Genomic DNA, 27786 nt, shown 5'->3' on the forward strand with positions numbered 1-27786 from the left:
AATGTCTGTGAATTAGTTCCATGACCAAAAGCATTGCTACAGTGTTTAATTTTGCTTCTGAGGCTACGATTTTAACATTGTGTAAATATATAATGTTAGCTGTAAACTAATAGTGAGAGCAGGATAACAGTAAAGAGGCAGACCACAGTGTTTTGGGTACAGTACATCAGCATTTATTCCATGCAGCTGTTTGCTCTGATTTTTATTCTCCCAGATACTCATTGCACTGTACACTGGATAATACAGGAAACGGACAGGATTGGTTGATCATAATGCCATTCGACAGGAAAGGGAGTTGAAAATGTAAGAGTAACAAAGAAACAGATGTCTGATACATGGGATGAGGCGACAAGATGTCCACAGTTAGAGAGACATTTTCACAGAAATTCAGATGTAAGTAAATTGGTACTTTTGATTAAAACTAGGAGGAAGGGATCATCGCAGAAACACCTCCGTTACCCTGCTATGACAGTCCAATGACTGACCCGTGGTTGGATGTGATTCCTTAAGGAACACTAATTACTGATGGAAAGTATAATAATCTAAATGGTCCCCTGCAGGGTCAAATGATATGACAATGCTTTTGTTCTACCACACAAATACTGTCCTCTTCTCATACCGATTCATTGTGCTTCCTTTAAATAATACTTTTGTAGCTCATGACGTCATTGAAGCTGCCTGAAATTAAAAAGAACACTGCTCGTTTACCCATCATTCAAAATAAATTAATTCAATAATCATGTAGGCCAGCTACAAAGAAAGAAAAAACAAAAGATCAAAATTAAATTAAAACGTCACAACAATCATACTTCACAGGATATATGCCAGTTATTAACAGCTTGATCGGATTACCCAGTCATTAATTACACTAGGTTATTTTTACACATACGTAAACGAGAAGGTAGAAGGAGGCTCGAGGAAAGGCAGCTGCTGTACCAAGTGTAAGCCTTTCTGAAGCAAAAGGTAGTTTATCTGTCAGTACAGCTTTTAAATGTGCTACTCTGTTTTATGACTGACGACCTTCTGCAAGAGTTCGATACTGACACGACACAGATGACTGAATTTCCTGCTTGTTTTTCTTTTTTTTCTGTTTTTTTTTCAACCAGACAGCTGGATATGTGCAATAAAGAGAGGATGACAAAAAAAACTAAACCATTACATTTACAGGATGTTTATATACAGGAGTAACACTGAGATGAGATTGCTGAAAACCAAGAGCAGCCTAATGCTCTGTGGCCTTGTCTCTGGCTTATGTTCCTTTGTGTTCGCAGCCGTCTTGACATCATAATTTCAACCCAGGCTGACTGCTTATTTTTTTTCCAACTGCAAGATCATAAAGGTGGATGACAAACAGGCCCAAAAAATACAGAAAATAAAAAAATAATACATTGCTCCCACAGGTGCAGTATCCCCTTTTAGAGTCAGCTGGACAAAAAAAGTAATATTGCTGGGATTCTATAGAATCTGGTAGTCGCAGTACTTTGGGTATAAAAATAAAAAATAGGGATGGAGCCAGGACATTTACACAACACAAGGCAAATTAAGTATATTTGACTGTTGCCATCTAGTGGCTTTTGATATATTGCTCTGAGTCTGCAACACAAAACCTGAGCATCAAGGCTAGTTTATGAAAAAAGGGACAATTAAAAAAAAATATATAGGTTCTGTATTTATAAGCTGTTTGACACTCCTCTAGCCACCAGTCACTGTGAGTGCGTCTAGCCAGCTAGACATCCCAAATCCTGAGCAAGGAACTCCCTTCTTACCGAGTGCCAACCTGCATTATTACCATTTTATTTACTACAGCACAGAGAATAATTAGCATGTCTGGACATCTGCTAGAAAATGGTACATGGGACACACTGCATCTTTTTCAGGTAAATGGGATACTGCACCTGGACTGCATTAAAAAAAAGGTCTCTACATGACATTAATGTCCATCACAGCAATAAAGGGTTTGAACATCAAGGCATTCTGTAAGACCTTTTTTTGTTAAAAAAATATTCCTGCATGGTCTATAATATGTGCCACTCAATTAACATTCCTTCATAATTGGTCCAGTCCAGTTTCACAGTCCTTGAACAATCCTGAGATGAGACTTGAAACTGTAATGTCTAATGGAGAGTAAGGGGCTTTGTTCTCTCTCACACTAACACACAACACACACAGAGATAACTCCGGATGTGACATCTGATTGCTGATGGAGAGAAGGATGAGCAGAATCACTGAGGAGGAAGTAGAACATTATTTGTTTCTCTTTTGTTTTCTTAGCTGTCAGTAGAGACTTCATCTCTGTTGCTCTGCTAGCTGGTCCACTTCATGCAGTTCTTTGGGCAGCTTTTGCGCAGGCATGCTTTGACAGCGACATGGGGGATCCTGATGACGACACATGTGTGGCGGGTTTAGGGAGGAAGGGAAGTCTGGTGGCGACGTTGTTCATGCTGGTGTTCACGTTCCTGGTTCCCCACATCAGCTGTAGTGGGGACAGGATGTAAAGTGGAGGCGGCTGGGGGCTCTGCGCTGTAAACTCATGATGAAGCAGGTTGGTCATTAAGAGATTGCTTATTGGTTGTGGATTTCCGCCTAAGACAGTAAAATGTTAAAGCCAGATAAAGGCTTGTAGTGATGCTCCTCATCTGTGTCAGTCACCTGAGAGACCAACTAGTGTAGTTATGCCACTTGTCTCACATTCTCATCTAAATCCAATACATCCCCACACACAATAAACCCAGGATCACTCTCAAAATTTCTGTTTTTTCAGAAGTCCTGAATTTTCCTTCAAAACTCAAACAAAAATAAATTATGAATGTTAAACTATCTACTGTACATTATCATTCAAAAGGGAATCCCTGCCATGGGTTGCCTGGATGGTGTGCTAGATAAAGGGGTGGAGGGACGATGTTTTTGAGGAGAGGGGTAGAGAGATTACGTGGGACTTTGCTATAGGGAGCTTTGTTTACACTGTTGTCCTCTTATTGCTGTGTTTTCTGCAGAGCAGAGCAGGATGTGATAGCCTCCAGGCAAACAAAAAAAGAAGAAGAAAATAAACAAGCTGCACACTGGGGCAAGTTTCACCATGAGGAAGGAGCCCCGACTTTGTTGTTTCTAATCGTGGCGTCGGAGCACTCTGCCTCTGACGAGTCACAGTCTGAATCCCCAAACTGTAACGGATTCTGGTAAGAGAGAACACAGCAAAATGTTAGCACAGATCCCATCAGGGATAGATTTAGAATTTCCTATGTTTCTGAGTTAGCATTAGTTTAGTTAAATGTATATTACATGATCAACTTGGTCTATTTAACAAATACCAGATCAGTGTCCATAGTAGGAAGCATGTTGAGCTGAGATCATAATCCCATGTGCAAATGACACCTGATGAGTGCGTTTGGTGTGGAGGAGAACACACAGTACACTTGTGCACAAATTGCTGTTGTATAATGTATTATAGGCATGAGACTACTTTAAGATTAATTTTCTCATTATAAATAACGTTAAAAAAAGAGTCATTTTTGTACTTAAAAGGCAATAAGCAGCAACATTTATCAACAAATCAAACCTTTTTACATAACCCATCAAAGTGATCCTGATGTGACCTGACTCTGGTCTCATTTCAGGGGTAATTCATTAAATAGAACCTCAAGGTGGCGCTACAGATAATTAGTAGTATAGTAGTGTTTATGGAGAGACTGACAAACACATGACAAGATGTTGTCATTTCTAAAAAACAGCACTATCACTGGCTAAAGATTTATCCACACCTCGTAGCTGTGTTCGTCGGAGCACAGTTTTCCTAGAGAGATCTGTGTCTTCACTCGGCGCACAGCACACTCCTTGTCAGAGAGGCCGTCTGACTGGGTGGAGATGTCAATGGGGATGTCCGGTGTGTGAGACAGCAGCTCGTCCAGGTGTTCCTCCTGGCTGGCACTCAGCCTCTCCAGGGGTCCGCTGTGTGAGTGATCACTGGTGTTTCCCTCCTCTCCATCAGACACGGACATGTTCTCTGAGCTGAAGGTGGAGTAGGACTGGAAGCTGCTCATACAACGGTGAGGTCTGTGATGGAGAAGAGGACACATTTTAATATTGTGTTTGTAATGTGGTAAAAATTGTTTTTTATGCAGAGCATGATGTAACAGTGCTACAACAGCAGAGGTCAAACCAGATGATGAGCTGTATTTTACCTCTGTCTCCTTGGAAACTCCACTTCACTATCCACCTCTCCCTCCTCCTCCTCAGATGACTCATCACCACCCTGCAAGAGAAGCAATTCCAGCTGTAATGTCTAGCTCCATTATTGCATTAATTGTTTCTTAACACAAACACACACTGATGCAAAGACGCCCTCTGCACTCACCTTCCTGAGTGGTCTGATAGTGCGGGGCAGTGCAGAGGGCAGAGTGTGTGTGTGCTGAGATGTATCCTGCTCCTGTGGCTCAGCCTTCTTTGTGCCCTCTCCATCTAACACTGCATCTTTGTTGGGCAACCCTGAAGAAGCTTGGGTACTTTCTTGGGTGTTGAGTAGTGAGTAATGCGGCAACTCTGGCTGGCTCGATGCAGGCGGCGTCTCTTGACAGTGCAGGCAGCCGGGGAAGGGGTGAGCCTGGCAGCAGGGGCACAAAGAACCAGCACCAGCACCTGATACAGGATTGGAGCTGGTGGATGAAGTCCGCTGTCGTGTATCAGCATCCATAGCAGTGGAAATGAGGTCAGGGCTGGAGCCGGACACACGACGCTGCAGGTGGTCTGTCTGAGGGCTACGCAGGGCAGCGGCGGGGCCAAAGTAGCGCAGGTTGTTGGCACAGTTGACAACGGCCTCCTCCCGGCCTTTCAAGGGGAGAAGGGGACCCTCTGTTGGTGGGTGATGGTGGTGATAGTGGAATGTTTGCTCCTGGAGAGACTGGGTGTCTTCTGGTGCCACAACAACAGGCTTCAGCACAGCAGGGAACTCACTGTGGCTTCCTTTGCTGTTGGCGCGGCGGTGACGAGGCTTGCTTCGGTAGCGGGCTTTTCCAGGAGGTGTGGAGACCTTTGGGCTACCTGACAGTGGTGAGGGGGAGGGCAGCGGGTCAGCGCTGGGAATGCCATCAGAGCGAAGCAAGTCTGGCCTGTAAGAAAAACAAAATAGAACCCAAAATAATATTCTGTTCTCATAACAACAACATTCCTGCCTGTAAATCCCATCAGAACAGAAGAGGAAATAACTCTAAGAGCTAGCTGGTCAGCTAGCATAAGGTCATACCGTTTGGTAGGGGGCATCCCAGGTTTATGGGAAATGCTTCCTTTCTTCTTGATAAGCTTCTCTACTGCATTGGACCTGACGATGGGTCGGACCAGGTGGCGCTTGTAGGTCCCTGGATACTTCTTCTCTACCGCCTGTTCCCTCCTAAACAGTTGGCAGGATTAGTATGGATGAAATGAATCATGATGGGGCAGTAGCATTCACATTCATTTCTACAGAGAGAAAGTGCATATTGTCTTCATACGGGTCTGTTCTTTTCCTTTTATGTGAAACACAGAAAATATTACAATAGAAGAAATCCTGAAAAAATAGGTCAAGGATTTGGCAAGAACTCAAGAAACTGAATGAGTCACACGTCAGTAAAATCAAGAGCCTAAGAAGCTTAGTCTGAAAACTAATTGCGCTGTTACTCAAAAATGTCCTGTTGTTCCCATGAAAAGTATTTTTCTTGTTTTAACAAGCTGTACATACAATGCAAAAAAATTCAATTCATCATTTCTGGAAAAGAAGGAGCAATATCGGCTAAATAATGATAATGAAAAAATGAGAGGAGAAGGAGTAGAGCTAAACGATGACTTCTGTGATATCTACATACTTCATTAGCTCCTTCTCTCGGACCTCCAGTTGTAGCATGATGGCACTGAGCTCCATGTAGAGGTTGTTGGCTCTTTCCAGTTTCCTCTCGTAGTGCTCCCGGATGTCCAGGGCATGTCTGACAGGATACAAATCACAATACCATTCAGTGAGTATGAATGCAAATCTCTAAACAAAAGTCCACCCACATCATGGATGTGTGTCAGGAAGGAAACAGATTCATAAAGTCTGCCTGGTAACAAAGAGTTTGAACTCAAACCTCTTGGCTTTATATGTCTTTCTTATCAAAGTGGTGTGGAAGCACAGCAAAGATATGCACTTTAAAATGACATTGTAAGCAGACATAGCTTTACTGACTCAACAGGCAATAGTTAATTATCAACCCTGTGTGTGATCATGGCTCTGCTGACACACCTGAGTTCATCCCTCCTGCGTCGGATCAGCTCCTCATCCAGCCTGTGGATGCAGGTGCCTTCACTTTTAATCTTCTCAAAATGCTTCTTCACCTCCTCCCTCCACTCGGCCTGTAACACCAATGTACACAGTCAAAATGCTACCTGCACACTGCTGTCACAGCAAGGAAATCAACATTAGCTTAAGAAAGTAAGAATAAATCTTGTTGAAAGGGTTTTCAGACATACCTGAGACTTGAAGTAGGTCTCCTGAGGAGCTCCAAGAACATCAGCAGAGGCGATGTCAAGATGAAGAAGAATCTGACGAAATGAAGGCCTATTCCTGGGCTTGCCTTGCCTGGAATTGATTAAAATCAGGTCAATAGAATGTTTAAAAGTTCTTTTTAACAACTGTTTAAAAATGTAATAGATGTTTTCCGTGCATACTCACCATGTTTGCTTCATGAGGATTTTAAAGCCATCCGGGCAGGTGGAGGGGACAGGGAGGTGAAGACTGTTGCTGCCAACACCCCAAATGATGGCAGAGGAGTCCACATCCTTATAGGGGATCTCTCCGGTGAGCAGTTCCCATAACACAACTCCAAATGACCTTCACACACAAGTAAAGATGAGAAGATGAGGTTTAAAACATAAGTGACTGTAACTGTATTTGTCAATATGATATAACACTACTCACCAGATGTCTACTTTTTCAGACACAGGCTCATTTCTTATCACTTCTGGTGCCATCCATGCCACCGTACCCGCAAATGACATCTTTGTACTTTTGTCACTAAGCTCTTTGGATGTTCCAAAGTCAGATATTTTCACAGTGTCATTGTGGGTGACCAAAACACTAAAACACACACACACACAAAGAAACACACAAAGACTTGTTAGCAAGGTCAGTTTTTTGGACAGTGAATTTTTGGAGCACTTAGAACCAATCTTTAAGGCTAAAAGACTCTGCAGTTACAGAAGCACATTTCTGCGTCTGAATCACCCCATTAGCCAAATGAGACTGACCTTTCCAGCACATTCAGCCTGCTATCATTCTGCTGACTAATACAGTGTTGGGCTCTGCTGCGGCATGATGATATTGATTAGAGAAACAGGGCTACAGTGTGTGTGGAGGACAGGGCAGGAGGAGCAGGATGAGACAGAACACTCTGTCTTACTCTTATATTAAGATGACTCTCTTAGTAATTCTGAGCTACAGGGATAAACTCAGCTGCTGCTGGGGTCTAAGGAATCTAAAACAGCAGCTACACTCAACAAAAATATAAACGCAACACTTTTGTTTTTGCTCCCATGTTTCATGAGATGGACTTGAAGATCTAAACTTCATTCCAGATACACAATATTACCATTCCTCTCAAACATTGTTCACAAATCTGTCTAAATGTGTGATAGTGAGCACTTCTGCTTTGCTGAGATAATCCATCCCACCTCACAGGTGTGCCACATCAAGATGCTGATCTGACATCATGATTAGTGCACAGGTGTACCTTAAACTGCCCACAATAAAAGGCCACCCTGAAATGTGCATTTTGTTTCTGCTTTATTGGCGGTCTGGGGACTCAGAACCAGTCAGTATCTGGTGTGACCACCATTTGCCTCATGCAGTGCAACACATCTTCTTCGCATAGAGTTTATCAGATTGTCTATTGTGGCCTGTGGAATGTTGGTCCACTCCTCTTCAATGGCTGTGCGAAGTTGCTGGATATTAGTGGGAACTGGTGCACGCTGTCGTATACGCCGGTCAAGCACATCCCAAACATGTTCAATGGGTGACATGTCCGGTGTGTATGCTGGCCATGCAAGAACTGGGACATTTTCAGCTTCCAAGAATTGTGTACAGAACATGAGGTGATGTTCATGGATGTATGGCACAACAATGGGCCTCAGGATCTCATCACGGTATCTCTGTGCATTCAAAATGCCATCAATAAAATGCACCTGTGTTCTTCGTCCATAACAGATGCCTGCCCATACCATGACCCCACCACCACCATGGGCCACTCGATCCACAACATTGACATCAGCAAAGCACTCACCCACACGACGCCACACACGCTGTCTGCCATCTGCCCTGAACAATGTAAACCGAGATTCATCCGTGAAGAGAACACCTCTCCAACGTGCTAGACGCCATCGAATGTGAGCATTTGCCCACTCAAGTCTGTTACGGCGACGATCTGGAGTCAGGTTAAGACCCCGATGAGGACGACGAGCATGCAGTTGAGCTTCCCTGAGACGGTTTCTGACAGTTTGTGCAGAAATTGTTTGGTTATGCAAACCAATTGTTTCAGCAGCTGTCTGAGTGGCTGGTCTCAGACGATCTCGGAGGTGAACCTGCTGGATGTGGAGGTCCTGGGCTGATGTGGTTACTCGTGGTCTGCGGTTGTGAGGCCGGTTGGATGTACTGCCATATTCTCTGAAACGCCTTTGGAGACGGCTTATGGTGGAGAAATGAACATTCAATGCACGAGCAACAGATCTGGTTGACATTCCTGCTGTCAGCATGCCAATTGCACGCTCCCTCAATGCTTGTGGCATCTGTGGCATTTTGCTGTGAGACAAAACTGCACATTTCAGGGTGGCCTTTTATTGTGGGCAGTTTGAGGTACACCTGTGCACTAATCATGATGTCAGATCAGCATCTTGATGTGGCACACCTGTGAGGTGGGATGGATTATCTCAGCAAAGCAGAAGTGCTCACTATCACACATTTAGACAGATTTGTGAACAATGTTTGAGAGGAATGGTAATATTGTGTATCTGGAATGAAGTTTAGATCTTCAAGTCCATCTCATGAAACATGGGAGCAAAAACAAATGTGTTGCGTTTATATTTTTGTTGAGTGTATTTCACTGAGCTTTAGAGATCAGCTTTCAAAGCATGTATGGCTGCTGCATTCTTCTCAGAGCAAATGTAAATGATGCTAAATGTTAACAGACAAACTGTCAAAGAACAATTATACCTTTGTCTGATTAATGTACAGGAGACAGTAACTTACTTAGGAGACTTGAGATCTCTGTGGATGATCTTGTGCAGGTGTAGGTAGTTCATGCCGCTGGCAATGCCTGAGGCCCAGTCCACCAGAAGCCTGGGGGTCACTTTCCTCCCCGCCCTCAGCACTTCGTACAGCTGACCCTGTGCACAGTACTCCATGATGATGCAGTAACACGGTGCCTGGGTGCACACACCCCTGGGAGAAAAATAAATACATGTTTACATAGTGGACTTCATCAGCTGACAGGATGACATCATCAAAGTGGCTGCAGACTTACTTGAAGCTAATGATGTTGGGATGCTTGAGTTTTCGCAGGTGTTTAATGTCCGTCTCCTTCTGTTCTCGCACCTTCTTGATGGCCACCTCCTCTGAACGGAACTTGCCCAAGAAGACAGCTCCCTGTGCACCGCTGCCCAGCCACTGCAACTCGGATATCTCCTCAAACGGAACCTCCCACATGTCTGAAAAAAGGTAAACAACACATTTTTCAACTCCATCTTGTTATGTTATGAGTGTATACATTGTAGTTTTTGGTCTATCTATACGTTGTGTCACATTAGCTCCTAAAAAAACAAGTACATTTACTCTGTAAATACGAAGTTAAACCAACTAATGAAAGTTTGTTTAAGCCACACTGAAAAACTAGAATATTATACATATATTAATCATCACCTTTTCCTAGTACAGTACAGTATGTACTGTATAAGATATACCACAAAGTAATCATTATTTATTGTGTTACTTGCACACCCTGTGAAAAAAGAAGTAAGTCATGTGCTGTTCCGTCCTTGTGTGAGTTTGGAAACAGCGCAGATGAAAAGCGATTATGCTAAAACCCGCTGCATGGCTGACCAACCACAAAACCCTGCCCAGTTCTGTCTGACCTCGACTTGTATCCTGCAGCCTGCGTGTCCAGCCTGCACAGGCAGCCCTGCAGCAAGGTGAGCCTACCTTTACCATGACCTCAATTCAAGCTGACAGCTGTGCAGCTTTGCTCACAACAGCAATATGGGGACGCTATTACAAGCTATTCAATTACCGTTTCATAATACATTAGAAGAAACAGTAGGCAATCTATTTCTCAGAAGACTTAAAGAGACAGGGACATTTAGTTTTCCCCAGGCACTAACCTTGCTGTTGTAGTTTGTATTCTGTTGAGTATGTCTTCCCTATAATGTTCCAGACAGGCCGAAGGCAGCCAAACAGCCCCTCTAAGAAGCCTCCTGACCCAGGTCCTGCTCTTTGGAAGTGCAGCTTGATGTCATCGGGGTGATGTGGGTGGCTTGGTCTCCCCTCTTCGCAGTGGTCCATGGGACAGTCTCCTTCTCCCATCTGCTCATCCATGCCACTGCCACACCTGCCGTGTTCGCAGGAAGCCGGTGACCCAGCTTCCTCTTGGTCCTGCTCCTGCAGCTGGAGCACACTGTTGTCAAAGTGTCCACCTTCACTCCTTGTTGAATCCACACTCAAGGCTGTGTTTGGCGGGGTAATACCCCCCAACACAGAATCCTCATCCTGGCCTGGCGTCTGCAGCGTCTGCAGGGGAACGGGCAGGTGTGTCGGAGGGGCGAGGTCTGTGATAATTTGCGGAGGTAAGTTTGACAGAGGTGCCTGAGGAGGCTGCGGCTGGGAGTTGGGTGAGTTGGATTTCTTCATGGTGTCCCCGACCACAGTGAGCTTCAGCTCCTCCTTCAGCTTGCCCACCAGCAGACTAGGGCAGGAAGTCCACGAGAGCACCTCAGGGGAGCTACCCATGGTGTCGTGCATGTGCATGGGCTGCCCAGTGTTGATGGGTGGGACACGTCCTAATACACTGGTCTATCTGAATGCTGAAAATCACCTACAGAAAGACAAGACAGAGACACAAGAGTTAATTAAATTAAGAGTGCAGATCAAAATAGTAAAAAAGTAGAAATCCTTGATAAAACCTGATTGCAATTGTTGCTGTAAAGGGCCCTATTAGTGCCAAAAGAGAAATGCAATCCTCTTATTTCCTCTCATAGATCTGGGATTGAGAGAGCTTACATTAATGATTATTATTTTTAGCTATGGAGTGCAAACACAGCAGCACCAGCAACCTCAGTGTCAACATTAGAGTGGCTTTTACTCAGAACAGATGAGACACTGCATGAGTAAATACAAACAATTCTGGGAAACTAATGTGAAACAGTTGGACTAAACCAATCACACGTACATGACCAAGGCTTTTCTATGATCTGCAGTAACAGTATAGAAGGGATTAAAGATCTTGTGTATTAGGACTACCGAGAGCCAGACATCTGGCACACACACAGCCCGTTTTTTACTGCTTAACCAGCAGCCATTGCCCACACAGCAAACATTCAGTTACAAGAATCACAAGGAGAAAATCTTAATCATCATTATAATGTTACACAAGTCAGGGTCAACAAAAGGACAACTACAAGCAGAAAAGGTCTGAATTCTACTGAATATATATAGAATTGAAAGCTTCCACGGTCCACTGATCAATTTATATTCTTATTTATATTATATTCCACAAACCTTCTGCTATCTACAAACGCCTGCAGCAAAATCACATATTTTCACATTATGGTAAATGAGTTGTGTTCTAATAAACCTGCTCACCTGTAGTTAAACAGTAAACAAATATGAACACAGATAACATGACAAAATAATCTCAACTCAAACGACAGGTTTTTTCTGTGCTGCTGATTCAACACCTCACAGGCTTTATGAGTGAATGAAACTTTCTCAGGTGTCATCAGGTGACTGAAGTGTGGATGCATGATCATTTGACACTCACTTCAGAGGCCTAGATATAGCTGTTATGATCATGAGGTGAAGCTAAAGGATCAGGAATAACTAGTCAGCGGATCTTAGGAGGAGACATAATGATCAACATTTGTGTGTATGAACAAGAACAAAATTTTTTCCTGTAAAAAGGTTCAAAACGAATGTTTAGGGGACTACTTTTTAGACATTTGATGGTGAACCTGTGTTTTTTTATATTGCCAGTGCAAATATTATTTCCCTTTCCAGATATATTGATCATGAATTTGCAAGAGGCCTGAAATCTGTATCAGATTTCTACACAGATGTGACTTAATCCGGCACTCCTGCCTGCTTAAATCTTTTGCATCACTTGCACAGAACAATGTCAAATCCCGACCAGTGGAAGTGCTGAGCAGTATCCATGTTTATACCAGCAGAGCGCTGTACATGACAACATGCAGAACAACAGTGGACGGACACACACACAAAAAAAATGTTCTCTGGCAAATTAGAGAGATGCTTCTGTACCGAAATAAACCCAACAGAACAAGACAAATAAAGCAGTAACATCACTATAGATGCATAGCTAACACAACAACCCATGCTGATAGATCGTTGATGTCTTGACACACAAATCCCATCTGATCACTGCAAATAGCAATGTGGGCATTCTGTACAAGGGGTCTGATTTGAAAAACAAATCTGATTTACCTGCAGTCGGAACAAAGTCCAAAGATAATTAATCAAGTTAACAATATGTGTACCCTTCACCTCAGTGTCCCCAGGGCAGCTGTGTGGGAAGAGTTTAAGTGTGTAATGCTGTCTTTGTCCAACACAGTCAAAGCCAAAAATGTTCAAATCCTACACAGTGGGGGTTTTAATTTGTTGCAGTGCAGTACACTGTGTTTTCAGACAAACAGATGGCCATTTATCCACTGTCTGACTGCACTCGTTTACCAATCCTGGCTAAAAGAAACAACATAAAGAAGTGAATATCTGTGCAAATGACACCTGAATTATTTTTTTAATGCTCTTTAAACCTTTGCGGATATCAGAATCCGATCAAGTTTGGGAGGGCAGTAGAAAACAGAGCGTGGCAGTACAGTGTGTACAGTCACAATCAAGTCCAGGAGGGAGGAGACGGAGGGGCAGAGCAGTGAGCTGGCTCTGTGTTACGTGGAATTTTCCTGAAAGGAGGAGGACAGTCATGTAGCCATATTGAAATGCACTTGTTTTATGTTGCCCTCTGCAGTGAACAGCAGCATGAATGCACAGTTCCTCCACAGGTCAAAGTACAACCAAGCCCTGATCTCTCCCTAATGCAGATAAGTTGGCTGCTGATGCTCCAACACCCAATCTGGATGTCAGCCCACAAAATATGTTTTTAATCACTCACTTTTATTTGACATTTTGGTTGACTTGACCGCATAATGATGATGGAAGAGCGAGGGGAGGGAGGGGTGAAAAAGGTTCCATTAACTGGACATGCAATGCATCCCTGGCTGCCAGTCCCTGGCGGATGCTGCTTGCATGTTATTACAAATGCATATACTGTATCTGTGTGTATCTACTGGGGGTAACCTGAGCGCTGTGAGAGTGTGGCAGTTGCCAGGAGCTCATCTATAATGCAGGCCTGTCTCTAAGCAGGCTGCTGAGAGTGCAGGGGAAGGAGAGAATGCTCTCTCAGGTATCCAATAAATCCGTCCCGTCCAAAGCAGAGACAAACGAGCTGTGTGACTGGAGGCCGACGCTGTAATTCCACCTCACAAACGATTCTCAGAGCTGGGCTTCTGACGTAGCGGCCACAGTCGGTGGATGTGGTCAGCTGCATGCACTTAAAGATCCAAGCCCGCCACACACTATCCTTTGTAACTGAAAGGCCACAATCATCTTGATTAATAATAAGTACAGCCTGACAGAAAATCTGATATGAATGTCTTTCAGAACAGAATCCGTGCCGAGCCTATGCATCTATTTGACACCAAGAACAGGAAACGGCACCTCTTGTTCTCTTCCATTAATCTCTAATGGAAGATCTCTATGGGCATAGCATCTCATGAATAATGTCTGTGCCTGATCAAGGAAGGGCCTAGAGTTTCATTTACACAGTCATTTATTTACAGGACTTTCCGAAAGAGATCGTGACTGAGAAAAAAGATACACTGACTGTTACTATGATATTACAGAAGGTGTTACCACACAGTGAATGTTACATGGACGTAATGCATATTTTTTGGGAGAATGAGTAAAATAAAGACAGAGCTAGAGGAGGACAGAGAGAGACAGAGAGAGAAATTATCAAGGGCTGATCCTTTAATCCCTCTACAGGGCTCTAGAGACATGCTTGTACTCACACAGACCCTATTCGTCCCTCCCCCTCCATTTATCCTCCACATACCTCCTTTCAATTCTTGCCTGTCTAAAGGCGACCCAATGTCAATAGTCACCATATATATATTTAGCATATACTTCATATAAAACTCTGGAAAAGTAGTAGTGGAGAAGGACCTCATTGCAATTGTTATTGTAGCTGTGTGTGTGTGTGTACAGAGCAGCTGGTGATGCAGAGGGGATCAGGTTCACACACATGCCCGGGGAGTGTCTGGCAATATCCAATAATCCCACTCCTCCCAGCAATCCACTGGGGAAGGCAGATTTTTTACATCACTCGGCAAACGCCACTATGGTTGTATTCCTCTGCAAAAGCAACTGGACCCTTCAAACTATAGTGAGGCAGCATTAAAAACACCTTTAAAATAAACAGAGCCACAAACAGCAGCATCATCTGTGTCTCCATCACTCTCCTCCTCATTAAAAGAAGCCATGCTGGGACCCACAGGGGGAAACCTCCCTTCAGGTGACAGCTGCGCCTCCCAACAAAGAACCAATTTACCCTTTATCCCACCTCATCATTCACACGTTACCATGTCAACACAGCATCCATCCTGACATTCTGCTAACAGTCACACTCCATCTGATCCCACACAGGTCTGGAAAGGCCAAAAAGCCTGAGAGCTGTTTTTGTACCTAACTAAACCAGGTAACATTTAAATAAAAACACATAAACATGACTGTTCACATACACATAACTGCAGAACAGTGAGCCAAAGACTTTCACAGATTGTCATTTGCTCACTTCTGGGCAGAGGAAAAAGAAATACCTGCACCAGGTTCCATTAATGCTGAATCTCTTGAAAAGTGAAAAGCAGACAGTGAGAGCAGCACTGGTCTCCACCAAGCTGAGCATGTGATTGTCCCTGCTATTCTGGGTCAAAGTTGAACAGCTGAACTCTGAAATCTCTGCTTGCCTCACTAGTCAATGCAGACTGTGGACTTTCATGGAAGGTATTCACTGTGTGAGTAAACAACATTATGAAAGAAGCATCTGGAGACTACCCGTGAATTTCTTTCTTGTTGTTTAAGCAGACAAAGTTATGACATATTTATCATTATGCAGAGAAACCTCAGAAATATGACTTGATTGTCGGGATGTGGGACGGTGTCTAAATCAGCTTTTCCTAGCTACCACAGCCATGAGTTCTGCCAGAGGGGATTGGACGGCCTGCTGTAGGTGGGTGAAAGTAATAATCTGCTGGTGTGGGGACAGCAGTGACGGGGGGAAAAAATAAACAAATTCTGGCCCAGCGTTCAGGCATCTGCTGTCACACTGCTGACATTTCCCTATAATCCTTCTTCCTTCATATTCTGATTCCCTCTGGTGACTCACCTGGGCTAAATGAAATACCTGATGATGGCTGAAGGGAACAGCAGGCCCACATTCCTGCCTGTGAAGGTTCTGATGGGTGTTTCTGGACAAATAGGTACAAGGTCAAAGTAGCTGCCAAAGCCGCTGGGAAAGTGTCAGGTGGGATCATGTAAAATATCGAGGCATTTATGGATGAATGAAAGAGCAGACAGGTAGGAGGATGAAAAAAGAGGACAGTGTGTTAATGAAAGTTCATCTCTTCAACAGAGCACTGCATGTCAGCTACAGAATTACATAGCTGTGAATAATTAGTACTCCCAACACACTCACACATGCCTCAAATAACCTCAGCTGGTACCAGCCAGAATTGCAGGAAATAAATAACTGAAGTTAAGAGTGTGCGCCATCGACACGTCACACTCTCCCTCCAGCTTCTCCAACCTTGCAGCAGGGCTGCAGCCTGCACTGCAACCAGGACACACATGGCCTATAATCTACTGCTACATACGGTATCTGCCTTTTTTATACAAGCAGTACACAAAGGTGTACTTATGAATACTAATAAGATCGATCCGGGTAGAATGAATTAAGGACACTGAGAGGGACAGTAGAAGCAGAGAAAACTCAAAGCAGATTAGGGAGACAGGAAACAACAAGCAGCACCGTGAATGAGGAAATTGGCAATGTTCTTGCAGGAAACAGAACGCAGACAAAAAATGAATGAGAGGTAGACAAGATGCAGAGAGAGAAAATTATTTCTGCTGTTACTGTGGCCTGCTTGCGGCATGATACTGTACCGACCACGCTCCAATGGGAAAGACTCCCAGAGCGACAACAAAGGACACAAGAGGAGCCGGCTCCATGTGAACTGGGCCTGTCTGCCCTGCACGACCAGGAGACAGCAGCACACTCTCACACAGACAAACACACACACAACACTGCACACCAGAGCAGCTGCTGCCACAACAATTCCCCTTGTGCTCCTTTAATAGGGATGGCCTGCCTGGCCCGCCAACAACAGACACACAAAAAGTTACACAACAGACAAACACACATATTGTGGAGAACTGGCTGTGACTGACACCATTTTAATGGTGGCAATATGAACATACACAAAGCTACAGAGCAAAAGACTGTAAGGTTTGTGAGTTGAATAGGAGTGAGCGTTTCTTTCTTCTGCCGAAGAGACAGAAGCAGAGAGCCAGCAAATCAATACACATTAGCACTGCTGTTAGCTGCTGGCTTCTTTCTATCCCTGCTTGCTCTTAAAAAACCCGACATGCAAGAAAATCTAAATGGTAGCAGCAGACAGTCCGGAGAAATGACAAACCCCTCTTAGACATGAATATGCAGCCATTTTTAAACCCTCTGTGGAAAAAGGATGGATGGAGCTCTCCCATCCTCCACTCCTCCTCCTCTCCTCTAAAGCCCGGCTGCTGGCTACTCATCCTGTGTAGTTACATAAACATGCTTAGCAGCAGTGGACAGAGGTGGGCACACACAGAGCTCTCCTGCTGCCAAGTAAATAAAAGATGGATGGAGGCGCATAGAGGGAGACAAAAGTAGAAAGGAAGATATCCGAGGTTGAGTTAATTTAGGTTAAATTAACTGGAGGGAAAGCCAATGTGATTTGTCTGCACGCACGCTGAACTGCTCGTGGCCGTACAAAACACACACGTGTGTCCCAGAAAAGTCTGTCACCTCCATGACCACCAGCATCCCTCAGAGAAGTGTGTTTAATTCATTTGGTAGCAGAAATAAATGGCTCTGCTGGACTATACATTTACTTACATCTCCACCTGTCCTTCAGAGGGCACAGAGAAGTACTGCATCAAAAAACAGCAGCAGCAGCGTCACTGCTGAGCCTAAAATAGCTTCTGCACGCACCAACGCACGACTGCTCAACACACTCCTGCAGCACGTCTCCCGAACAAACACACACATCTCATCCACACGCAAACAGCACAAGTATACACACAGGATACTGTATAACCAAAGACAAATATACCCACAAGCAGGAGACGGACCGCCACATCACGCTGCTTCCACTCAGATGAGCGGCAAAAACACACCATCTACACAATACTCACAGCAGGCAAAGCTCTGATTCATGGTCCTTTCTTAGCTCGGAGGCAGACAGAAAAAAGCTGGGAGAGAAGAGACTGAAATGATGCTCAGGATGCGAGAAAAAACAGCAAGAAAAGCACAGAAAGAGGGGAGAAGGACAGACATTCCTCTAACTCCCGCAGCACCTGGGCTGTGAGTGGGTGGGCAGCATCGTCACCGGGTCGCTGAAGACCTGCTCACGTCACACTTTTCATGAATGGAGCTGTCTGACGCAGAGAGGACGCGGCTGAAAGAGCAGAGAGGTGGGTGGGGGGGTGGCAGGGTGGAGCTTTTGCACAGTCTCAGAGGGGGGAGGAGCAAAGCCAGATGAAGAGAAATGGAGGAGGAGGAGGAGGGGGATGCGTTTCAAAGCAGCACCAGCTGGGAACAGCAGGTTAGGCTGCGGTGGCGTCTCTGTAAGTAGGACAGGCTGCTTCTGCACAAGAGAAAATCCCTTTGTACCAAATCAGCAATCAGTTTTTTTTTCCATGCCAATTGTATCAACATCCTGCACCACAGCCAGCTGATGATTTATGAATATAAACTGCATCTTATTAACAAGAGTGGACCCAAACTGGATCACAATTTGGCAGGTGAAATTTATAGGATATATTAGTGATTGGTTGAATGAGGAGTCAGTGTTTTATACTAATTATCTGGCATAACGCTGAGGTTTTTAGGATTAACCGAAAACACAGCATATTACTCTGTGCATTTAGCCAAGCTGACATAAAATGAACATAAAAATGTAGTTTAACACCTACCTGTAATGTTTTCTCCTAAATTACTACTGACAATCTTGAGTTAACTGAGGGATGACACGTGCAGTTGCTCACAAACATGCATGTGCCAGACCTGTTCCAGTACGTAAACAAACTGTGATTAATGATTAACCTTATTTTTCACATTTATTTATTTCTCTATTTAAGCAACAAGTTTTCTTATTAACTAAACCCATGCAATATGTGCATTAATTTTTTTATAGTCTGACCAGACAAATCTTCCAACATGATGCACAAGGAGAATACAATACCAGCCACACTATTGATAGCTGGTATTAATACGTGAAATATGTTCACAAAGAAACTCCCTTTGTATAGAAACACACCAAAGGTGATGATGGTCCATAATAAAAATAGTACAATTCAAATTTCAAATCAATCCACCTGACAGCAGTCAACATTCAGGAGCTTTCATGAAGTTGTAACTTAAGGCCATGAATGGCTAACACCAGCAGAAATGTCAAAAGCTCTGAGCCAGAATGTCAGAGAAGGTGTTCTTTTCTCTGTACAAAAGGTCATTAAATGTCTCTTACCATCTCTGATGCTCTCCTCTCAATGTGCTGAACTATTAGAGTTTATTTTACCATTCTGCAACATCACAGCACAACCAGGTGACCAGGTGTGCATGTGTGTATATGCTTGTGAGCGTGTGTACACATACTGACCTATCAGGTGGTTTCTGTGCATCTCAGGTGTCTGCAGAGTGAGATCTGGGTTCAGATCTGACTCGATCTTGCTGCCCAGCTGCATAAACACACAAACAGGAGAACGTGGTTCATATATGAGTGAGTGACATGTTTTTGACATAATAATACACAATTTAATACCTGCAGCATTACCAAGGTTACACCGAGGAATTGACTCAAAAGATAAGGTTATCATAAGTAGGGTAAAGAAAGGGGTTTTCTGTCGTGTGACTGAAATGTGTATACACATACAGTATGTGTGTGGAAGTGGTGGCAGAGATGTGTCCAGAGGGGAAACACTGATTGAGAGGGAGGCCTGTGGGTGAAAAGAAAAGCTCAGGGAACAGATGCTCCCCATAGCGCTCCTGTTTCAGGCCCAAACCTCAAGGGGAAGCTAATGATGGGGAGGGGCAGCAGAAACGTAATGATGCATGGAAAGTGAGGGGGGTTGGGATATTAGAACAGCATTGTCCAATCTCTATTCCTCAAGCTGCACCCCAACAGAGGACCCTGGTGCCAAAGGAGGTCTGGTATCCTGGGGTGAGGCGGAAGCAGAGGCGTCCAAACACTGCCTATAAATGGCATGAAAATGACAGTCCAATGAGTCACAGTGCAGATGGCTGTGGACAGAACTGAAATTAGGGAATGGTGAGGGTGTTGGCTAATTGCTAGATCTATTAAAAGTACACCTTTGTGATGCAATGTGAAAAATGTCAAGTGCCTAAGAGAAGAACAACTTAAGTTAAAAAAAAAAAACACTCCTGCGTACACAAAAACACAGCGGGGGAATTCCCAAAAACACGCCGCTAGTTAAATATTGACGAAGAGAGAGAGGGAGACTTTAGATATGTATAAGAGAGTGGAATTCCAAAGTCTGATCTGTTTGCTCAGCAAGATCATCAAACTGTGCTTTACAGCTGGAATTCCAAAGGTCAGTCGATCACAGGCCGGCCTGCTCACGTTGAAACACAAAAACAAGCCAGCAGCAACACAACCAAAGAATTCCTAAACAGGAAGGAAAAACTGCTGTGAATTCAGCTGTGATAAAGCATAAGATGTGTTCAAGGGATTATTATTATTATACTAATTATAAAACTCTGAAAACAGCCTGATAATATAGTATAACATTAAATAGCACTAATGCTTTTTATTTTTAACTAAAAGGTAAAATGAGGTAAAATGTTTACACCAAATTGTAAAACTGGAGTTTTACTTGACAACACCTGATAACACACCTTAAAGCCTCTGTGTTTTCATATGTGTGTTTTTAAAAACACCTTTTTATAAATGGCACCACACTGTAATAAAGGATTTGTCAATGTTGCTGCTTTGTATTAAAAGCCCTTTATAACCTAGAAGATATTCTGAGCTACAAGAATCTTACTTATTCAATGTTAAAGTTTCAATTTAAAAGTTAAACATCTTTATTTTTACTACAATCTATGTAATATATCTACAAACTTTCTCCCCAGAGTCTATTTGTCACATAGTGGATTTGTCTTCTTTTCATCCCAATGTTTTCAGCCAAGAACAAAGATTGTACTGACACTAAGATAATGAGAAAACAAAAGAAAAACGCCTACAGTCAGACCTGCCTGACACCTGCCTGCCTGCTTATGGTGAGATGCTCCTTGTTTCGCAGTGTTAATTTCCGGTCACAGGTTAATACCATGCTCTGTATGCCACTGTTTGTTATGATCATCCATCATTTGTCAACTTTGTTTTTAACAGTCAAGCTGTTAATTATCATGCTTTCATCTGTCATTTTTAGGCAGACATACCAACGTGTTTGAAGAGGACTTAAATCTTTTCATTTTCTCTGCACAATTTCTTTCTTAAGGCCTTTAGGGTGGACTTTTATATTGTTATTTGCCTTAAACGATTCATCTACAACAAAAATAAAACTTTTTGGTGCATCCCTTGTTCCTGCTCTAATCCAGAGCATAATCCAACACAACTCTCATCAAACAAATTACTCTCTACTGATGCATGAGTTTGCACAAAACAACAGATTTTATAATCTAAACAAATATTTGTTACATAGTTTTTCCAAAGCAGCCAGTCTGTGCTGCAACCATTACAAGATAATCAACTCTTCTCGCTCTGACTGAGTTTTTACATTACTTACATGTTCAAATTCCAAATAGCTTCTTTAAACATTTCCAAAGACACAAAAAACATCTGACCTCAGTCTCTCAGTTTGCCCTAATCCAGCTGTGGCCGAAGCTCTGCCTCCCATCAGCAGCACACGCATGATGCACAGTCGATCCTCCATGTGTCCTGGCTTCGCCTCCGAGCGCAACAGAGCTGTAAACCACACTGGCTCGGCTCCGTTATGCACACTCATTACTATTTCACCAGCAGCGGAACAGCAGCACTGACAGCTCCTGTGTCCCCCGCATTAATAAGAGAAAAAGCAGCATTGCACACACAAGCTTACAGTGGCTTACATTTCCAATCTGCCAGCACAGGCAGGGAACAGGTACAGACACAGTGGCACACACGTCTATGATTACTGACAAACAGCTTCGACTTCCACAGAGGTTTGTGAAGTCCTACAGCATGTTGATATATACAGCGCTGTGCCTCATGATAAAAGAACTAGTGAAAGAAAAACAAATTAAATTGATTTAAAGTGTCACTTAAACTTAAAAGATTGAATTTCTCTGAAGATAAGGGATCCCAAGATACAATATAGGTCGGCCATATATGTAACCATACAGTCTACAATAGACTATTACATCGATGTTTGTTTCTTGTGGTTATGTCTAACTTAACACCTGAGAATTTTACAAAACAGCAAAGCATGTGAAACTGTACACAGGTACGGTATGTATGTATATATGTACCATGTTCACATAAACAGTGTCTGAATTGTAAATTTGCACTGTACTGTTCTTCAGTCTGTTTGACAATGAGGGCCTGAACCAGCAACCTTTAAGTCAATCAGTGTGATAAGCTTGCAAATAGTGTGCCAAGCAATTAAACTGCCAATAAAAGCCATCTTCAGTCTCTGTGATTGGCTCCAAGTCTGTTAGCACAACACTAGTCTGTTTGGTCTGCACAGTGTGGATACTTCTAGAAGGTACGAGTACCAGTTAAAAATCACATTCAGCATTTTTCCTCAATCTCTGCTTTATGCCGCAGGACATGACTATTTGTGGCAGTCAATGCAAAATAAAGATATTACTCTGATTACTTCTCAGTGTATGTAGGTACAACCGTATCTTAGATTTTAAGTTAACTGCTACAGCAACAGTTAGTTGAAAAGTAGGAGGCTACTTTTACATTTTTTTCCAATCATTTTAGTCCATTTTACAAAAAAAACAGACAGCGGCTTCTCTTGCTAAACAGTTAAAAGTCCAGACAAAATAAATAACTACATTTTTTGTTGTTCTTGTTCTAGTACCAAATGTAATCCTGTAAATCAGCTAGTGCAGAGATAATGACTGAATTCAGAAAAAGGCCTGTCTCTACAGAACTCATGGATAAACCTGTTTGGTTTAGATGGACGACTAGAAACAGGACGGCCTGTCTGATTGGTTGGTTCTTACGAAGGCCGGCTTGGATGAGTGAGTCCTGCCCACAACAGCCTCTGAATCTGAGAGGCAGATAATGCTTGAGTGATTACTGTCCTGAGCCCACCAACAGCCCCACGGCCTGACCAATCCGCACTGAGAGGAAGTTACATAACAATGACTGTTCAATGCTCCCGGTGGCTTCTGCCTGAACCACAACAACAATTCATCCATTCTGGGTTTGTCTTTATCATGAGTCCAGAGTAGACTGCAGGAGCAAACAGATGATGAGCAGCAGACAGAAATCCTCCCTCCCAACTGCATGCACCTGATAATCCCGAGCGTGATTTATGGGATTGCATGTGGAGCCATAATACCAAACACAGCAGCCAGTCTTAGATAACATAAAATGTTTTGAAGGCTCTCCAGCCTTCTTGCTTCTAATTATTTCACTTAAGAGAATTAGCAGAAGTAGGAGGAAATGAACATATGCTGGGGTGTTCATGTACACTTCACCTCGTCCTTACATACAGAAGGAGGCTATATTGTAAGAAACCGCGAGATAGTGTAGTGGGTAGCAGGCTGTGGTGGTCTGCCTGAGATTACAGCTGTGCGAGCTCTGGGTGGTGGATGCTGCTGCTGCTGCTGCTGCTTAGAGGGGTGAGAGGTTAGAGTAAATGCAAGGTAGAGTAAATGGAAACATTCATATTATATGTCATTTTGTGTTATTCAGATAAACAACTAACAATAATTATCTAGGTTTATTTATTTTATTACACTATTTGTGTTTATGTAAAGAAAATAAACATATATTAAAATCAGGATCTCTTGGGCCCCTTGTTTTATCTTTTATTAAAGCTTGCCTCAGTCTAATATTTGTCTTGCTCACGTGTCGCCTACTCCACATCCACAGCTTTTGCTTGATTTAGGGCTGCATTAGATGAGCATCACTCACGGACACATAAGCACACATAATACCATGATCTATGAGTAACAGTTCAACCCTGTTATTCACATATTTTTCCAAAGATGCACACATCAGAGGTACTCAAAGGCACTAAACTAAGCTCATACACACAGGCTGTATGACTTGTGCTCTGGTTCTTGCTCCTCCACTCGTGTGTGTTAATATGCTCCCCATGAGGCGCTGCAGGCTGTGGTAATTATAGAAGCTCAGCTACCGCACATATCACAAGAGAAAAGTACATTTACAGCCACGCTTCTGTTGTGTGAATACAGTGCAGCACATGCACACAAACTAAAGCACACACTGAAGATGGCTGTATAGATAGTAAGCATCAAAAACAGGTCTTCTTTAAAGGTTTTTCATGGTGTTTAAGGACATTTAAATTGTAAATATGCAGATAAATGCAGCTTCTTTTTAAATGTGGCCAGCAGAACAGATACCCTCACAAATTCACTTCTTCATAAAGTAAAGCCTGCATTGCCTAGCCACCCTTAGGGTTCAACAATGCAGAGTTAATCTAACCCCCTCACAGTCACAACTGTAATACCCCTGCCCAAATATAAAGGGATATATGGGGCTTAACCCACTTTTCTAACAGGCTGACCAGCAAGCTGTCTGCCACTGTGTTTGACAAACTCTCTGGCAAACTCTGTCTGCAGGAGAGCCAGCAGAACAGATGAGCCCGGAAGATGGTAGACGATTATTTTCTTAACCATGCCGAGTCGTCATTATTGGCATTTAATAATCTGATACACATGTAAGGAGTGCCAGGCAGGCTCTCGGTGTGACAAGCTGGCACTGTGTGCGTACAAGGTGAGCCAAGGATGGGACGGAGGCAGGGCCTGTGGAGCTCAGACAGGGCCATTACAGAAATGTCAGTCAGAAGGAAGGAAGGGAGGAGATGGCCTGAGGGAGGGTGAGCGACGCAGGGGATACACACAAAGAGGGGGAGAGAGGAAGAAAGAAGGAAAGGGGCAAGACATTCATGTTCACATCCCTCCTACAGTTTGTTGTTTGGCTTTTTCCACTCAGTCTTTATGGGCTGCACTGCACATAATGTGAACGCTCAGCACATAGATCTATGTGAAGGCTATTTTTAACAGCTGCTAGTCATTCATTAATGTTAGCTAAACATACCCAAAACAAATGTTTGCTTTTTAAATGAGTTTTGTTGCAGACTTTTATGGACAGTGTATGCCTTTATTAGAGAGAGATGACAGGAAATTAATAATTATAAAGAGAACAGTGGAAGAGCAATGTCACACATAAAAACAGTCAACAATGTACCACACAGGCCAGCAGGGAGGCAGGGAGTTGTGGTTCAATTGTGCGCCCCATCTGGCACTGGTAAATTACTGTAAATGTAGCCTTTGTGTGGCATCCAAAGGCTGTGACTAAAGATGGGCGACCCTTCTGTTGTGTCACCCGTAGGTTTCCAAATAAGCAGATTTAAAGGTTCCAACCCTCAACATCTTTACAACACCTGAGGCCTCCTTAGGCCTCCAGAGGCCTCTTGAGTTCCAGGTTTTAAGGTTCAAATACAAACAATGTCATATACATGTAATCTGAGACATCACATAAAGACTTCAAACCTTAAAATAAAAGTGGTATAATAAAATCACCATAAATGTTAGCAGGTTTTTTGGATATATTTACATATCACAACTCTGACATTTTCCAGAAATTAAACAGCCTTGATTAAATGTCTCACAGCTAACAGGAGAGAGCTGGAAATGTCAGTCAAGCTGCCTGTACACACCCACTGAGTCAAGAAGCCCAATCAACCGACCTTTACATGTTTCATCTTATGAAACGCAGCACCAAGCTTATTCATTAAACCTGATAACACACACTGAAACTGATGCTATAAAAAGTGTCCCAAAACAAGCAAGGCAAGTCTCCAGGGCGGGGATTAAAGAGATCAGATCAACTGCAAGGCTGCAGTGCTGCTGCTGCTGGTGCTACACGTCAATTACATAAATACAATCCTCTCTCTACAGCTGCATCAGGACCTTCCTGTGCATCTGCTGACACTCTGATCGACTCCGCTGCACAGATGTGTGGGCAAAGCATCAACAATACAGATGGTGTATTTTCTTATCATAAACAAATCCTATCCAATGTGAGATGTGCCATTTTGGCTTGGATTGCTGCATCTAATATGGACAGCCTTTAAGCTGGAGTCATATAACAGTTCTGTTTAAAAGCTCAAAATGAAAAACATCCTGCCGTTCTTTGTTGCAGAGCTTACGGTCAATGTTAATAACTGGCCCACATGCACAATCACTCACGTTTGTTGTAAGCCCGGAGTTATCTGTCACTGTGCCATAGTTAAGAACACAAAGAACACCTAAGAGGTGCAGCCTTCAGTGCGATGTTAGCGGGGGGGACTACATTTGGCTGATTGGTGTCGAGTGTGACCTGTAAGTGCACCACAGACCGGCAAGAGAGACAAGACAGGCAAAGCCATTAGTGACACACGTGGACACTTACTGGAAATGTCCCACTCAGCACAATGAGGGTGGAACACAATGCTGCTGTGACAGCACACAGCATCCAGGGCTCACATAGGAAAGCCACTGACTGAGTGAGCAGCCAAACCATAAACCTGTTTTGACATGGCGTCTACATGAAAGACAGATGAATCGTGCCTGATTTATGTCAGATGGCTCCGGAGCGCTGCTGCTAACAGAAAGCACACACTCAGAGACGTGTTCAGCAACTCATCTGACAAGTGCAACAACTCCACTAAGAGTTTAACATTATACAAAAACAGTTCAATCATCATAACCATAGAGTCTGCTACGTTTGTTTTCAAAGTAAGGGACATTTTTCCAGCGTGGAGGGCAGTGCACAAAAACAGATGGCAAAAGGAAATAGTAAGTGTAGTGTGATTTGCCAGCGAGCTCGACAGAGTGCTTGTTCATTTGTTGACTCATTTTTACCATTTTCTAAAATCAGCCCTGCAGATTCACTGTCCCAGTAACTAATATACAGACATATACATCAGAGCTTATCTGCACTTTCAGATACATCTGCGTCACATCGGAAATATCCAGCATCAGTTCTTGTGTATTCATAACAAAGTGCATCTGATCCTTTAGTCATTATTGCTTTAAACCAACAGAGCTGTCATTATGATGCTCTATAGACTAGTTTTAAAGACATATTCTGCATTTCAATTGAATTTATGTCAGCTGAATGCAACAATTCAGGGTGTACGACACTGTACAAACTAAATAATAATGATCATTTCACAGTATAAACACAGAGAGAGAGAGAGAACAGTAAATCAGAGCGAACCGGCACACATCTCTTTTACTCTCCTTTTTCAGCCACGTAGTCAGAAATACTAAACAAAAGTACAGAATTCAAAAACAAACATTTTATCGCCAACCACTGTAATTTTCCTCCCCTCCTGCCCCATCCAGGAGCAGCCTATAATTTCCTCCTCCTAGTTCACACAGACAACAGTCTTTTAGTTGAGCGAAACATTTCAACAAGATTGTCCGCTTGGTTACATAATGAAGGTAAATAAGAACCTTTTAATACTTTTGTGCGCTGGAGCCGTTTGAGTGCCGTGAAGTAAAGTGCTGGTGCAGAATTACCGTGTTCAAACTGGTTCCAGCACATTTCAGATTTCATTCATAAACAGTATAAACAGAGAACGGTCGTCGTGTTAGACCGCAGCTCACACTGACAGCTGCCGCAGGCGGCACGTTTAGCTTCATCCCACACAACAAACCAGAGCGTTTCACTGCGGTCCGTCCACATCCCACACTTCACATGACACCACAACATCAGAGAAATGTCACAGAAATGAGTTCTCACCGTGTTTCTCCGTGAGTCCCTCACTGATGTCCGCCCGCTGCCTCTCACTCCATCTATTTACCGACTGTCCACTGGAATGGTACGGTCTGCGAGCGTCACACGTCACTTCCGGACATCCGTGCACCTGTAAACCGTTCACGTGGTCAAAGATCGTTTATTGCGAACGATGCTCTTGCAGCTTGCTGATATAGATACAGA

At 43.3% G+C, this 27786-nt stretch overlaps 1 protein-coding gene across 8 annotated transcripts; it reads right to left on the reverse strand.

Moving 5' to 3' along the window:
• Positions 1-150: 150 nt before the first annotated feature.
• On the reverse strand, positions 151-27674 carry map3k13 (mitogen-activated protein kinase kinase kinase 13). 8 transcript variants are annotated; one of them, XM_028393852.1, is made up of 16 exons: positions 27589-27674; positions 26049-26178; positions 19252-19330; positions 10369-11078; positions 9516-9699; positions 9242-9433; positions 6920-7078; positions 6674-6832; positions 6472-6580; positions 6245-6354; positions 5832-5948; positions 5237-5380; positions 4352-5102; positions 4179-4249; positions 3759-4050; positions 151-3173 (listed from the first exon to the last, which is right to left on the reverse strand). In XM_028393852.1, the coding sequence occupies exons 4-16, from the start codon at positions 11009-11011 to the stop codon at positions 3072-3074; spliced, it is 3033 nt and encodes a 1010-aa protein (XP_028249653.1). In that variant the 5' UTR covers positions 11012-11078; positions 19252-19330; positions 26049-26178; positions 27589-27674; the 3' UTR covers positions 151-3071. The 8 variants fall into 8 exon arrangements, with proteins under 8 accessions (XP_028249653.1, XP_028249652.1, XP_028249654.1 ...); XM_028393851.1 differs by lacking the exon at positions 26049-26178 and having other exon boundaries at positions 27589-27666; XM_028393853.1 differs by lacking the exons at positions 19252-19330; positions 26049-26178 and having other exon boundaries at positions 27589-27653.
• Between the last annotated feature and the right edge of the window lie 112 nt (positions 27675-27786).

Source organism: Parambassis ranga, chromosome 21 (genome assembly GCF_900634625.1).
Source record: "Parambassis ranga chromosome 21, fParRan2.1, whole genome shotgun sequence".
Lineage (NCBI taxonomy): Eukaryota > Metazoa > Chordata > Actinopteri > Ambassidae > Parambassis > Parambassis ranga.

Excerpts from the sequence above, each read along its gene's own strand:
- map3k13 (XM_028393852.1), bottom strand. The coding sequence starts at position 11,011 with ATGCACATGCACGACACCATGGGTAGCTCCCCTGAGGTGCTCTCGTGG. Across the intron at positions 9,434-9,515 it reads CCCAACATCATTAGCTTCAA|GGGTGTGTGCACCCAGGCAC; the intron begins GTAAGTCTGCAG and ends TTTTTCTCCCAG. Across the intron at positions 5,381-5,831 it reads CGAGAGAAGGAGCTAATGAA|GAGGGAACAGGCGGTAGAGA; the intron begins GTATGTAGATAT and ends CCAACTGTTTAG.